This window comes from Cucurbita moschata, unplaced genomic scaffold (assembly GCF_002738365.1).
Source record: "Cucurbita moschata cultivar Rifu unplaced genomic scaffold, Cmos_1.0 Cmo_Scf00067, whole genome shotgun sequence".
NCBI lineage: Eukaryota > Viridiplantae > Streptophyta > Magnoliopsida > Cucurbitales > Cucurbitaceae > Cucurbita > Cucurbita moschata.
Genome location: NW_019268583.1, coordinates 852,219 through 865,058, shown reverse-complemented (window position 1 = coordinate 865,058; position 12,840 = coordinate 852,219). Strand labels below are relative to the sequence as shown.

Here is a 12,840-nt window from a genome sequence, read left to right as displayed (position 1 = left end):
ATCAATACTGCAAGATGATTTATATTGTCAACCATGTAGCTACCCATTGATGAATGTTTATTTGAGCAAAGGAATATGCTTTATTTGAGCTGTTTGCAACCTGTTTCTCTATCATCTATAGCATCTCCTTGGGATAGAGCACTCTATACTTGAGCCGAAGAATGGAAAGGAAGTGCACGATACTACGTTTACAAATAGTAGTATATGTGACATTTAGTTTGTGGGCGAATGACCCTAACTCCTGTAAGCCCAATTTTGGAATACATCCAACTTTCCATTGTAGCAGTATCCACCCTTGAGAACCATCATCAGAATACCATTTTACTCGAGGATTGATGGTCATCTGCAATCAACAGTTTTAACCTGAGCGTCCACTATGCAACCATAGGAAAATCTACAGTCACAGATTCATAGCAGCAGTGGTAAACATTAATAAACATAGTTAAAATAAAATTTCAGAAGGTGAAAGAAGCCAGCAGATGTCACCTTACAACTTCGTTTGTGGAACAGAGGGCCTTTTAGCTATATGTTATTTTGTGACATCTGTAAATTTTCGATAATAGACCTTCTCGAAAGCAACATTGTTATGCACTAAATAGCACAATATCCAGAGCAAGTAAAAGAAAGCAAAAACAGAAGGTAAGACAAAGACGAGATAGTCATACAAGGCCTATGGTTATAATTGCGCAACAGAAAGGGGTGGGTTGGGGATGTCTACTGCTATCAGAGAAATGTCTGAGGCTAACAGGAATATCAACTATTTTTCACCATGGCTACAACTCCTTGCATAGCATTCTTAGCCGAACAACCTTCTAATTAAGAATACATCAACATAATTTCGTTATGTATATAAATAATAAACACAACGGCTACATATCTTAATGTGGGGATATTTGTACACAGTCAGACTATCAGTTCAAGTCATGTAGATGGCCCTGCAGAAAAAAAAAAGAAGATTAATCACATGTATAATCATACAGATCAACAAGGGGCATTAACCTGGTACAGATATAATTCATGCAGCTAGTAATTATGATAAGATCTACTACATGCAGCTAGTACTTATGATAGCTATCAGTTGTAGTGTTAATCATATTTTCTCCAGGAAAAGGATTGACCAGAAATGAATTATTCATCTTCAAATGACACTGTTCAATCATCACAAGAAGCAAAAACGGTTGAGTACAACTTAAACCAAGCACCACATGAACCTTTGATGGCTTCGCTTGACTACAAATTTTATGCGAGAAAAAGCAAATATCCTTTATCAGAAACAGCTTGTTCGATCCTTTCTACCATACAAGAATGTACACGGCAAGAATGTTGTTGCATGGATTCATGCTACAATGATATATTTAAACGATAGATACTTCCAGTATTTGTGTCAGCTGCCGTGAAAATAAAAATTTGTATGCAGAGAGGTGTAATTTTTTTAATAATATAATAAAATCAACCCCGAGGATCCCACATCAAATGCCTCTAGGTGGTGAGCTAAGGCTAAATTCTTAAAACTGTAGAGTTGCTTGAAAACTATAATTTATGTAACTACTTTGAATTTCCAATACAACAAATGGACCCGTTAACTAAAATTCGGGAAGCAGACATGTTACCTGTAGCTTTTCCCGTTGCAGTCCTGTTTCTTTCATCTCTTGAAATTCTCAGGGACCTTAATTTGGAGGATGACCTAATTGAATGGATGAGGGGCGCTTCTTCATCATCTTCCTCATCTCGCTTCTCTTCATCATGAACATCTTCTTGGTCAGATGCACTAATTGATTCCTCTTCTTCACTTGTACTTTGTTCATCAAAAAGTCTTTTTCCCTGTATGGTATGTTTTTTACGTGGTCGACCCCTGCGTCTGGTAGAATTTCCTTCTTTCTCCTCTACAATTGCACAACAAACAAGCACAATTTAGAAAACTAAACCAAATATAAGCTAAACATAAAAATTAATTTTACATTTGAAAAAAGATATAAGCTAAGGACTGTAAAGAAGCCATTGGAATCAATGCAGCATAGACCCTTACGCGCCATTTATTCAATAAAAATAGGAATGCCCCAGAAAAAACTGGCAGAACCAGACTGAAGTTGTCTGTTTATTCATCTTCTCTGAACTTCCTCCAAAATCTCAAATTCCAGAAGTTGGCGGAGTTGTCCCATAATATGGAGGTAGCCACAGGCATCTCATGTCATGAGAGATCCGATCGAGATTTGGAAAAGTGTTGCTAAAAGAAGATGGAATTTTGTTCACGATACTTCGAATTTTATTCCATTTAGTCCCTTGTACTTTCAAATAGTCAAGTATAATCCTTGTACTCTCAAATCATAAAATTAAGCTCTACAATAAGTTTATCGTTAAATTTTCTAAAAAATATTTTACCTCTATTAGTCTTTTGCCCAAGAAGAATGAATTTGGACATGGAACGAAAAGAACTCTAGAACTTTTAAAGATAAGTTCCTACACTTCAACTTTTTTTTTTTTGTAACAATGTACAAAATACGACTTCTTTAGTGGATATCTCTACACACAAAGTGGGCATTAGCTATAAAATAAAAAACAGAGAAACCAAGAACCAGAGAAACCAAGAACCAGAAAAACCAAGAACCAAAAACAGAAATCAAACAGGCCATTAGCTATATTTAGCAGAAAACAAATCCAGACTTAAATAAGTAAATTCAGGAGCCAAAAAAATCCACAATAGAGAGATACATCTAAATCTAATTAAAGATCATGCATATTCAAGCAAGAGAGATCGGGTGTGCCCCTAAAGACTAAACTGAGAGAAACAAGTTACCTTGCAAACCATCACGTTTAGCATTCTTTTCACGCAAGTGGTCAACGAACATATGATATGGGCGCCAGCCACTTGGGTCTTCATCTGTATTAATATTTTCTGTTCGATTCTGGACATCCTTGATACTATTTGAAAAATGGTTACGAATTAAATTGGGCCATTTCAAGCCATAATTAGTTTTAAATCAACCTAATTTAAAAAAGAAAAAAAACTTACATTTCCAGTATATCAGGTGTAGGTAGTTTGGATACAAAATGTAGAACGGCACATTCCAGGAAAGATAAATTCTTTGGTGCATCAGAGAAGGCATGCTCAATTCCATCCTTGACAATCTTTAAAATATCTGATCTATGCTTGTTCCTAGCTGAGCCTACATATGTTCCAGAAAGCCGAGCAGCCAACTCCTTACATTCTTGAAAGGATTTGCTTGTTGAAGGCTCAACACTACTCCCTGAGAGTTCTACTATATGTCGATGATACGCCTAACACAACCCCGAAAAGAAAAGAAAGTGAAATCATGTGGCATGATTCTTCACAAACTCACAAATTTAAAAACTAAAAATATATCCCACCATAGATGTGCAAAAGTAAAAGGGTTTCTTCACATGGTGTCTCATCATTTGGTGTACCCTTGGTTTACACAGTAATGCATTGGAATCTTTCATTGATATATAAAATAACAGTGGCAAATAAAAATAGGAGGCTACCGCACAAGTATTTAGGAGATTGGAAACCCTTCCAAGCCTAAGCTTAACTCTACTCACTAGTCAGATAGTCAACCCCTCTGGTCTCCTACATACGAGATCTCTAAACTAACTTCCACATATCCCACTACGCATTTTGTTACAACTTCCTCTCTTCCATATTTCTCCTAATTACCATTCCACACTCAGGTTAGTCTACGTCTAATTCGACTTTACTCTCTTCATATATGTAAATCATATTGCAGGTCCACCATAATGCTCTTGTATGTGATGACATCAAACTTCTTGCAAATATTATAAGTTTGCATAGCCCAAAACAAAATATGCTGGGTTCAGATTGTTTACCAGGAAATGCCTTCTAATCATATTCAAACCACACGTAAAGACATGCATGCATGCATGTAAATATATATGCGTGCATATATACATACAATGAGAGAGAGAGAGAGAGAGAACAAAGAAGTCCCCAGTATAGAGAAGTAAACCGTATACAAGCGATGATCCTTACTCTTTTCATGGCTTCCAGAAAGATAACTGGGATAGTGGCATCCTTCTTTTTCAAAATGGTAATGAAATGCTTAACAATGTCCACCACACTTGTCCCATGTATCAGAAAATGAGAAATAATTTCCGGACCAAGAAACTCCTGCACTAACAATTGGATGCAATGAGTTTTGACCTGAGAAATATAACAGCATTATGCTATTCATATTCAGGAAAACACCATCATGAGCCAAAGAAGAAAAACAATATACGAACTACTCAAGGAAAAGAGAGTCTAGACCTTTGATTAGGTCTTAACTCTTTCCTTTAAAGGTTCAATAATTCCTCTCAAGCAACATATTCCAACAAAGAGCCTTTACCGCACTGAACCAAAGGACTAAGAATGATAGAAACTTTAAATACACCAAAATGATTTCCAATTCAAAATAAGTTTTACCGTAGAAACTGTATCACTAGCAACCAACTTTGCAGCAGATATCATGATTGCATCTTTATTTGTCTCCTCCACATATTCTTTACTTGTATCCTCATCTTCACTCTCATCTATACGGACAAATATAAAAGATGTGTTAAACATGGAAACAATAAGAATGATGAAAAGCGAGCAACCAAGCTTATTGATGATTTTAGACTATTCTTTTACTGCTAACAGTTACATATATAATTTGGGGAAAAATCGATCTATACTCAAAACTTTTGAGTTGTATCACTTAAAATCTCAAACTAATAAAGGTATCCATATAAACCATTAAATTTCATAAACGAATCAATTTACACCATATGTTAGAATTTGTTTTCAAACACCATTAATACACAATTTTTCACACGTGTAGAATACTTCTTTAAATGTAAGCATTAATGTAATATTAGAGAGAAATGCTAATATGAAATAGATAATAGTGACATTTCATTCATATGAGTAGTTATTCATCTTCATGTTTCCTCTATTTTTCTCTACCTATTGAGGAAGAAATATATGATAATTTTCCTTATCTTTGAACTAAAAGACTTAGGCAGAGGATTTTGGGAGAAGAAAAAATTTCATTGAAGTGATTTTAGTTGATTTTAAATGGAATCAAGTGAAAATAGTTATAAATCACCATGGAAAGCATAGATCACTTTAGGGTTTAAATTGATACAATCATTCGTTTGGAGTTGTGATTGGTACAACCACCAAAGTTTAGAAGTATAAATTGATCTCATCATCTATTTATTCTTGTCTCTTAAAAGTAATTTCCACAAATGTCCAAATATATATGACTCTGGCAAATGGAATAACATAGAGTAAAGCTCCATCCCATATATCTTGATCAGGAAGAGGGGGGTGGGGGGAGGCCCCTGCAAAAGCCCTGCCCACCCTTCATTTTTACTTTTTCATGGGTGTTTCGGCCTCTGTAAGCAAGGGTCCACAGGAAGATCTTCACCTTATAAAGGATGTTGTAGCTCCAAATTAGATCCACCCAAGGAGGTTCTAGCTTGCTCTGTGTTTCCAATATCTTTAAAAAAGCAGATTTAGAGGAAAATTTACCAGAAGGCTCCAAGGTTCAGCAAACATTGTTCAGCTCTTCTCCCACCTTAACAGCATCAAATCTTCTAAGCCGTCCATGGGGAAAAATCCTTAACAGCATGAATTCAATTCACCAATCCCAGCCAGCTTCATTTCTCTGTCAAACAGACGTCTCCTTTGGCCCAAATCCCAGTCCCTTTGATCATCATTCCAGCGATCAGCTACCAAAGATACTTGCATCATAGAGATTTTGAAGAATTCTGAGAAATCTTGAGCTAAAGGTTTCAAGTCTCGACCCAACCCAAGTGTCTTTCCAAAACCTCATCCCCTAACCTTGCTTAACCTAGAAAGCCATAAACCTAAGGAAGAAAGAACTATGCTTTACAATATGAATCCAAGGTCTTCCCCTTCAATTTACCTTTTTCATTTGAAGGGAGCCAGTCATGGGGTCCGTCCCACAGATGCTAGAAATAACTCTACTCCATGAAGATCCTTCTTGAGTAAATCTCCACGAACATTTTAACCGTAAGACATCGTTCCTTTGTTGAAAAGCTTCAATCCCCAGTCCTCCATAACAGAAAGGGAGGAAGACCCACCCCGATTATACAAGGTGCCAACAATGCTGAAAGTCCTCATTGTCCCAGAAAAAATTCCTCATAACTTTCCATCTACCGAGTAACACGACTAGGGGCTTTACCAAGGGAAAAATAACAGATGGGCAGGTTTTGCTATTTGTCTACTTTCACCTTGAGCTAGTCAACCCTTCCCAAGAATATAGATCCACAGTTTCACCCTAAATCTAAATAATATGTTTAAAGAATAAGAAGGGTCTCTTTCAGATCAAGACATAGTAATTCGTGCAACTTCCAAAAGATATCCTTTTGAACTGTAATTGAAAGGGAAAAAAAATATGATTCGGAAATGCAAGTTGAAGTGGATAAAAGGAGATGAAAATACCAAATTTTTTCACAGGTATTTGGCAGAAAGGAAGAGACAACTACTGATCTCGAAAATATGTACATCAGAAGTAGCATCTTTTTATTATCTTCTACAGAAAATGAAAACGAGAACCCAACCTTATTTTCTTCATTGTAAAGTTGAATTTCACGCATCCTTACTAACATCTATTGGCAGGTAGTTTCTGGTGCGCATGACTTGGCTTTTATTGCACCATTTACTAAAGTATTGGTAAAAGGCCCAGACAGTTTTACCTTAAATTTTACCTAAATTTTGGTCCTTTTTAAAGGAAGTCAGAGTTTCTGAGGTTATTCAAAGAATTTCATCTCAATGGTCACTTGACTCCAGCCCTCAAGGAGAACTTTATTTGCCTAATCCAAAAAAGGAGTTTGTTACAACTATTAAAGACTTTCAGCCGAACAGTTTAATATGTTCGGTCCCTCTTCTCAACTGGCTGATATGTTCACAAAAAGCTTGTCTTCTTCAGCCCTGCAGCCCTTCCCGACCAAGGTAAGGTATTTTCAATCTACACAATCCATCTTGAGGAGGGTATCAGTAATATCAGTTGACCACAATATTACAACTGATTTAATTACAGCTATTATATTAGTTGACCACAATATTAGTTACAACTCTTTCACGTAATTCTGTTACAACTGTTATCTGTATTTAATTACAGCTATTATATTAGTTAGTCTTTCTGTTGATTTTTCAATAGCTTGAGTATATATATGAGAGGAATATTCAATTCTTAATTAATAAGAGAAGTCGTTCATCTTTTCCTCTCGATTCATGATAGTTCATACCTGAGCTCTGCATTCTTTGGAGATTTGTATGAATACTAGGCTAGAGTGAGTCATCCTCTTCTTGTTTTTTACCATGGTGCTCCATCCAAAACTTAGACAATGAAGCTCAGTTTTTTTCTGGCTCCAAGGCCATCCATGTAAGTTCCTTTGTTCCCCAAGGGAAGAATGGCATCAGCCCTTTATCATGGTGCACAATGCAAATAAGGTTTAACAGTTCCCCAATTTTTCTTGTCTCTTTTAGCCCACCAATGTTTTTGGGTTGGTACAAGAACAATGAATATGTACATAGATAAATAGAAAGCCAGAAACACATGCATATAGTTATTAAAAAATGTATACCACTCGGTATCCGTTTCATTTCACTTAATGGCGTTCCTATGTTCCTCGGTTTACTAAATTTAAAATTGTCAAGGATAAATTATAAATATATTATATGTTCTTTTATTACAAGTCACTTCCACAGTTTACTTCAACCATCACTGCAGTGAATCGTTGAATGTGCAATTTGGTTTCCCTCTTCCAGCCAAAAAAATACTCCCAAAGCAAATAAATTAATACCTGAAATACTTAGTTGCCGCTCACATAACCTCCAGAATTTTTGAACAACAGATGCATCAGGACAATATCCTAATCTTTCCAGTTTTGTGGAAGAATAATTTTCCTTCCTAAATAAAAACCAAATCTCCGCAAGAATAGTACAAACCTACACATATCCAATGTTGTTAAATCAGTACGAAATTTCAAGAGACCACTGAGAGTTTCAATATGCTTATTGAACTTGGTAGATATGGGGCAAAAGTATACGTACTCGACAGGCCAGCTGATTACCACTCTTACCAACATCGGTAGGATCATTCAGATATTGACCCAGATGCTCAAGCAATGAATTCCGTTTATTCAATAAGGATGATAAAGATTCAGTAGACACTGCCTCACTATTTATGACAGAATGTAGAGACCATGCTAAATATAAGTAGAGGTTGAGAAGAAGAAAACATACAACCTGCATGGAGAAAAAAGGAAATGATAAGGTCTTTTGAGATATGTCAAACAAAAAAAAAAGGTCTTTTAAACAATTAAATTAGCCACCCCTACCTCATCATCCATGCTTCTAAATTTCTGGAGAACCATCATAATATCACCATATAAGCTTTCCATAGGAATAGGTCTGGACAACTGAAACTCATACAGCCTTTTCAAATTTACAAGAAGAGAGTACTCATCATCGCCATCCTGCAGACATTAAGAATTTTGATAAAATATTATCACGGGGGAGGAAGGGGAGGGACTAAAGGAACAAAATCGACTCTATATACCTCTAACTCTCTCATAGCATGTTTCAATTTTGCAAGAAGTTCATCCTCAAGTTCCTTTAATTTATTACGGGAGAAGTCTTGTAACTCCCCTCGACTCTCAGTGCAACATAAGTTAATTGCCTTCATGCAAGATCTTAATGCTTCCTTCTCGCCATGTTTGAAAAATGCTTCTTTCATTAGTTGAAGAACATTTTTATAATTCTGGGGGGAAAAAAGAAAAGGCGCCACAAATAATTATGCATTAGAACTAAGCTGAAAAAACTTGAATATCACGCTGCAGCAAGAACTATACAGCACCTGCTCTTGCCTCTTCAGGGAATAAAGTTCAAGATTCATGTGCACAATAATTTCAACTAAAGATGGTACTTTTGCTTTATCAGCCATGAACTTGCGTAGAAGTAGTGGATAATTCTTCATCATGGCAATAGTTATGTCCCGTTTGTTGCTTTCAAATATTTCCTGATAACCAAAAGAAATAATGATTGAGACTAAACTCTGGACAAAGTTAGCAAGAAAAAGACCAGAAAAAGATTTGTAAATGACAAAAGATGTCAAATGTCATAAAAAAAAATTGTGTAACATCACATCACATTATAACCGGCATCGACACGAGGACAATATAAAAAATGGGGCTGCTGTTAAAGAGCTGAAATCTTAGCATGCTTAGTTTAATGCATTGGTACATATCAGACGTGATAAATGGAGCATAACACAAGGAACATAATTAAGTAAACTAGAAATTAAATTTTGCTTTAAGTTTTTAAAGAGTTATTTTGCTCAAGTATTCATCCAACAGTAAACTGGGAATGTTGTGCATTTTAAGAACCAAAATAAGGGCAGAGTTACGTTAACTGTAGTCTAAACATTGAAGGAAGGTAAATCATTGCATATTACACACCTTTTGAGCTTTATTGAAGTATTGCTTTCTATTATCTGTGGCAGGAACAATCCTCTCCCCAACTGCCTTTTTGATAGATGCAGAAAGGAGACGAACCAAATTTGTGGCATCCTCATCAGTAAGCTCAATTAAAGGATTTTCATCTAGGAGCATGGAAATAATGCACTTCCAGTCCTGCATGATAATTGTATATATACACATGAGAAACTACTGGTATTCTTTACCATTAGCTTAAGCATCATCCAGATCCAAAGGATGAAATTGATAGTACACACCAACCACTTTTCCTTTCTACTAAATTTATTTCTTATAAACATATGTATTGAATACATATCCACAGCATGAGTAACGCATATGAACAGATATTTTATAACTAATCAAAAGCAAGCTGAATAACTTGCTTCGTCTGCTGGCATAATAAATTGAACTTCAGTTTAACTTTTTATAAACCTAAATGGTCTGTTTAATTATCAAAAATCCCAAAAACTGCCATTAAGAAGAATCCCAAAAACTAAACCCAACTGAACTCTTTTTCCACTCCAGGCATTACACTTTTAAAATCTTCATGCAGAGACGATTATAACACACCTTCATGGCCTTCATATATTCCCAAACATCATCGACAACATAGATACTTAATATTGGATCCGTTGAGAACTCTCTCAGGATTTGCAACATTCTGCCAAGATGAACCTCAGAAGAATTATTGCCATCACCTGAGACAAATAATTAGCATCATAGTTACTTTCACAGCAGAAACAATAGCAGCAAGAACGAGATGTATTTTTAAAATAGAGCAGAACCTCTCCAAGAAGATTTTGAGCTATTGAACTTCTGAGCAATCAAGTGATCATACACCAATGCTCCTATGGCATGCCTAATCTCTGGTGGATCATCAATCAGCAAATCATAAAGGGGACCTAAATCGTCATCAGCTAAAAGTTGATGTCTGAAACACAGAAAATAAATAAATAAATAAATAGATGTGTAAAATAAACAAGCTTTTGGAATAAATTCTAATATGTTACCTTAGTAGTTGTTTTACAAGCCCTATGGCACACACAGCCACAGAAACATCGATGTCATCTGCCAATTCAATCATCCGATTAGAAAACCTTTCTGTGAATAGACTGAGTGTTGGCACATTGTCGTCAACCTCATAAAGATTCTGTAAAGCAAGAACGGAAACTTTTCTGACTCCTGCATTCTGCACCAACAAAATAAAAGAAAATATTGAAGATGTTTCCACATAGATAGCGACAGTTAGTGAATAGGAATGGTAAAGATAAGGTAAAAATTCCAAAACAAGTAACTTACTTTGTCATTCAATGTCCATCCAAGATATTTTAAGTATAAGTCCTGCAAAAATAGTGATGGGTAGGACAAAATCCATACTCCTAAAGACTGTATGCACGACATTCTAATGTTTGGATCAATATCTCGATAACGATGCACAAATAACCTTCAAAAGAATGAACTAATCAAACTTAGGGAGCAAAGAAAAAGTATCCAAGGTTGCTAACAGAAGGTAATAATTAGAAGCACTATATCGGCCCACTTTGAAATTTTAAGAAAAAGATTGTACCCAGTAAAAATCTTGCGCATCATTTCCTCCAACACTGTAATGTTTTCATGAGTCATAGAAAACCTTTTATTTAAAGACTCCACACGAGGTCCCTCAGCCCGTTTCTTCTTTTCAGCATCTAATTGTCTACGAGTAGTTTCACGTTGAGCACCAAGCATTTTAGCAACACTTATGAAAGAAGTAACAAGTTGGAGACCCATCAACGAAGCTACTTGACGATAAACCCTTGGAGGAGTGCTGCTCCATATTAAAAACAATTAAAAATATATATTCAAGGGAAATATAGATTTATTTTTACAAAAATAATAAATTATATATTCAGACTTTGCAATTGTTTACTAACCATGATAATGCAATTATGTAGTCCACGCATTTATCAAATAACACCTGATCAAATAAAGGGCCATGTTGACACTCATGGACCAAATGGTCCCAAAATGACTCAAGATTGTCTTTGAAGTTTTTGAACTCCTTCCTTTTAGAGCTTTGATAATCTTCAACTTCACCCTATGATACCAAAGGCAAATTTGAGAAAAAATTCAGAGAACTCAAATAAGAATTGAAAGTAGAAGATTAAAAGGTTGACAACAAAATGGAGAACGTAAGAGAGGGTTTAATATAAAATATGTGAAAAGATTAAAAGGCAGATTTAGGATACTCTTTTGGCGAGATTGACAAGAGCAACAACAACGTCATCAACATCTGTCTCTTCTAGGAAGTCACCCTTGATATGGTATTTAGTTCCACATGCCTGTAAGTTTGTAGATTTCGATAATCAATAATTTTCCTCTCGTTACATACAGCTTCTAAAAGAATTGTCTCATTGTAAATGAACCACTAAAATAACGATCTAGAGTACAGGCAATCTAGACCAGCTTCCCAGCTACTTAAATTGTTCGAGGTTTAAAAAGAAAACTTAGAAAGAAAAGGTTACATTCTAAATGCACTCTCAAATCAGACCTGAGGAAGAAAAACCTTTCAATTACCTCAAATAGCATTGCCAGGAGCTCAACCATTGAAGCCTTTGGATCTTTTTCATACCTCTCCACCCAAAGCTTAACAACTTGAGGAATAAGTTTACCATTTCCTTTTATAACTTCTGCAGAAAATGATAGGATATGATAGAGCTTAACAAGATTTACATCTCATTGTCTGAGAATAGTATAGCAAGTATCGCACTCAATGAGTGAGCACCGGGGAATAGTCGCATTTCGAATATTGATGTCCATATATTTCAGGCATTCAACAGGAAGAGTTTTATTGAAAATGTGAGCGCAGTTGCAAAAGGATGAAAATGACAGTAATTCATCGAGAAATATCATCATAATGACTAAAACCTAGAAACATTCAACCACGACCCCAGTTTGATCTTTCAATTATCAAAATTAAAAGAAACGCTATTGAACCCAATTCAGAAAATGAACATTCATCATGCTGGTCAGTGAATATAAAATTAGTTACCAATCAGACTCTGATCGGAGACTTCATCCGCCGCACTCGAAGTGCTTTCCAAACGGCTCCGCTTAGTTTTAGGAGGTTGAGCCTCTTCAAAGTAATCAGGTGAGCTCTCTCGGTTAGCCTGGTCGCTAGCATCGCTGGTCCTGTCGTTGTCGGCACCACCACGATCTCCAGTGGTAGGTTGAGCTTCGACGGCTACAGTCTGAGCTCTCGTCCTTTTCTGTTGACACGAAAACCATAAATTACCCCAAATAAATACATCACCGTTCAACCCAAAAAAGGGAAAAAAAAAAAAAAAAAAAAAAAAAAAA

The 12,840-nt window shown here is 35.8% G+C and overlaps 1 protein-coding gene across 6 annotated transcripts in view; it reads right to left on the bottom strand.

The window, feature by feature from the left end:
- Window positions 1-92: 92 nt before the first annotated feature.
- LOC111437855 (sister-chromatid cohesion protein 3) overlaps window positions 93-12,840 on the bottom strand; it is a 14,024-nt gene continuing 1,276 nt past the window's right edge. For 3 of the 6 annotated variants that reach the window (XM_023075932.1, XM_023075933.1, XM_023075931.1), the window contains exons 3-23: window positions 12,533-12,749; window positions 12,058-12,170; window positions 11,730-11,822; window positions 11,415-11,578; window positions 11,072-11,308; window positions 10,804-10,948; window positions 10,515-10,693; window positions 10,290-10,435; window positions 10,075-10,202; window positions 9,487-9,660; window positions 8,886-9,047; window positions 8,589-8,789; window positions 8,368-8,505; window positions 8,081-8,275; window positions 7,831-7,975; window positions 4,439-4,545; window positions 4,007-4,144; window positions 3,011-3,276; window positions 2,795-2,919; window positions 1,612-1,883; window positions 481-937 (exon numbers count right to left, since the gene is read on the bottom strand). In XM_023075932.1, the coding sequence (XP_022931700.1) occupies window positions 917-937; window positions 1,612-1,883; window positions 2,795-2,919; window positions 3,011-3,276; window positions 4,007-4,144; window positions 4,439-4,545; window positions 7,831-7,975; window positions 8,081-8,275; window positions 8,368-8,505; window positions 8,589-8,789; window positions 8,886-9,047; window positions 9,487-9,660; window positions 10,075-10,202; window positions 10,290-10,435; window positions 10,515-10,693; window positions 10,804-10,948; window positions 11,072-11,308; window positions 11,415-11,578; window positions 11,730-11,822; window positions 12,058-12,170; window positions 12,533-12,749 (3,366 nt within the window). In that variant the 3' untranslated portion in view covers window positions 481-916. Of the gene's footprint in view, window positions 395-480; window positions 938-1,610; window positions 1,884-2,794; window positions 2,920-3,010; window positions 3,277-4,006; window positions 4,145-4,438; window positions 4,546-7,830; window positions 7,976-8,080; window positions 8,276-8,367; window positions 8,506-8,588; window positions 8,790-8,885; window positions 9,048-9,486; window positions 9,661-10,074; window positions 10,203-10,289; window positions 10,436-10,514; window positions 10,694-10,803; window positions 10,949-11,071; window positions 11,309-11,414; window positions 11,579-11,729; window positions 11,823-12,057; window positions 12,171-12,532; window positions 12,750-12,840 lie in introns of those variants that run through there. The other 3 variants (XR_002709506.1, XR_002709507.1, XM_023075934.1) reach the window with 3 other exon arrangements.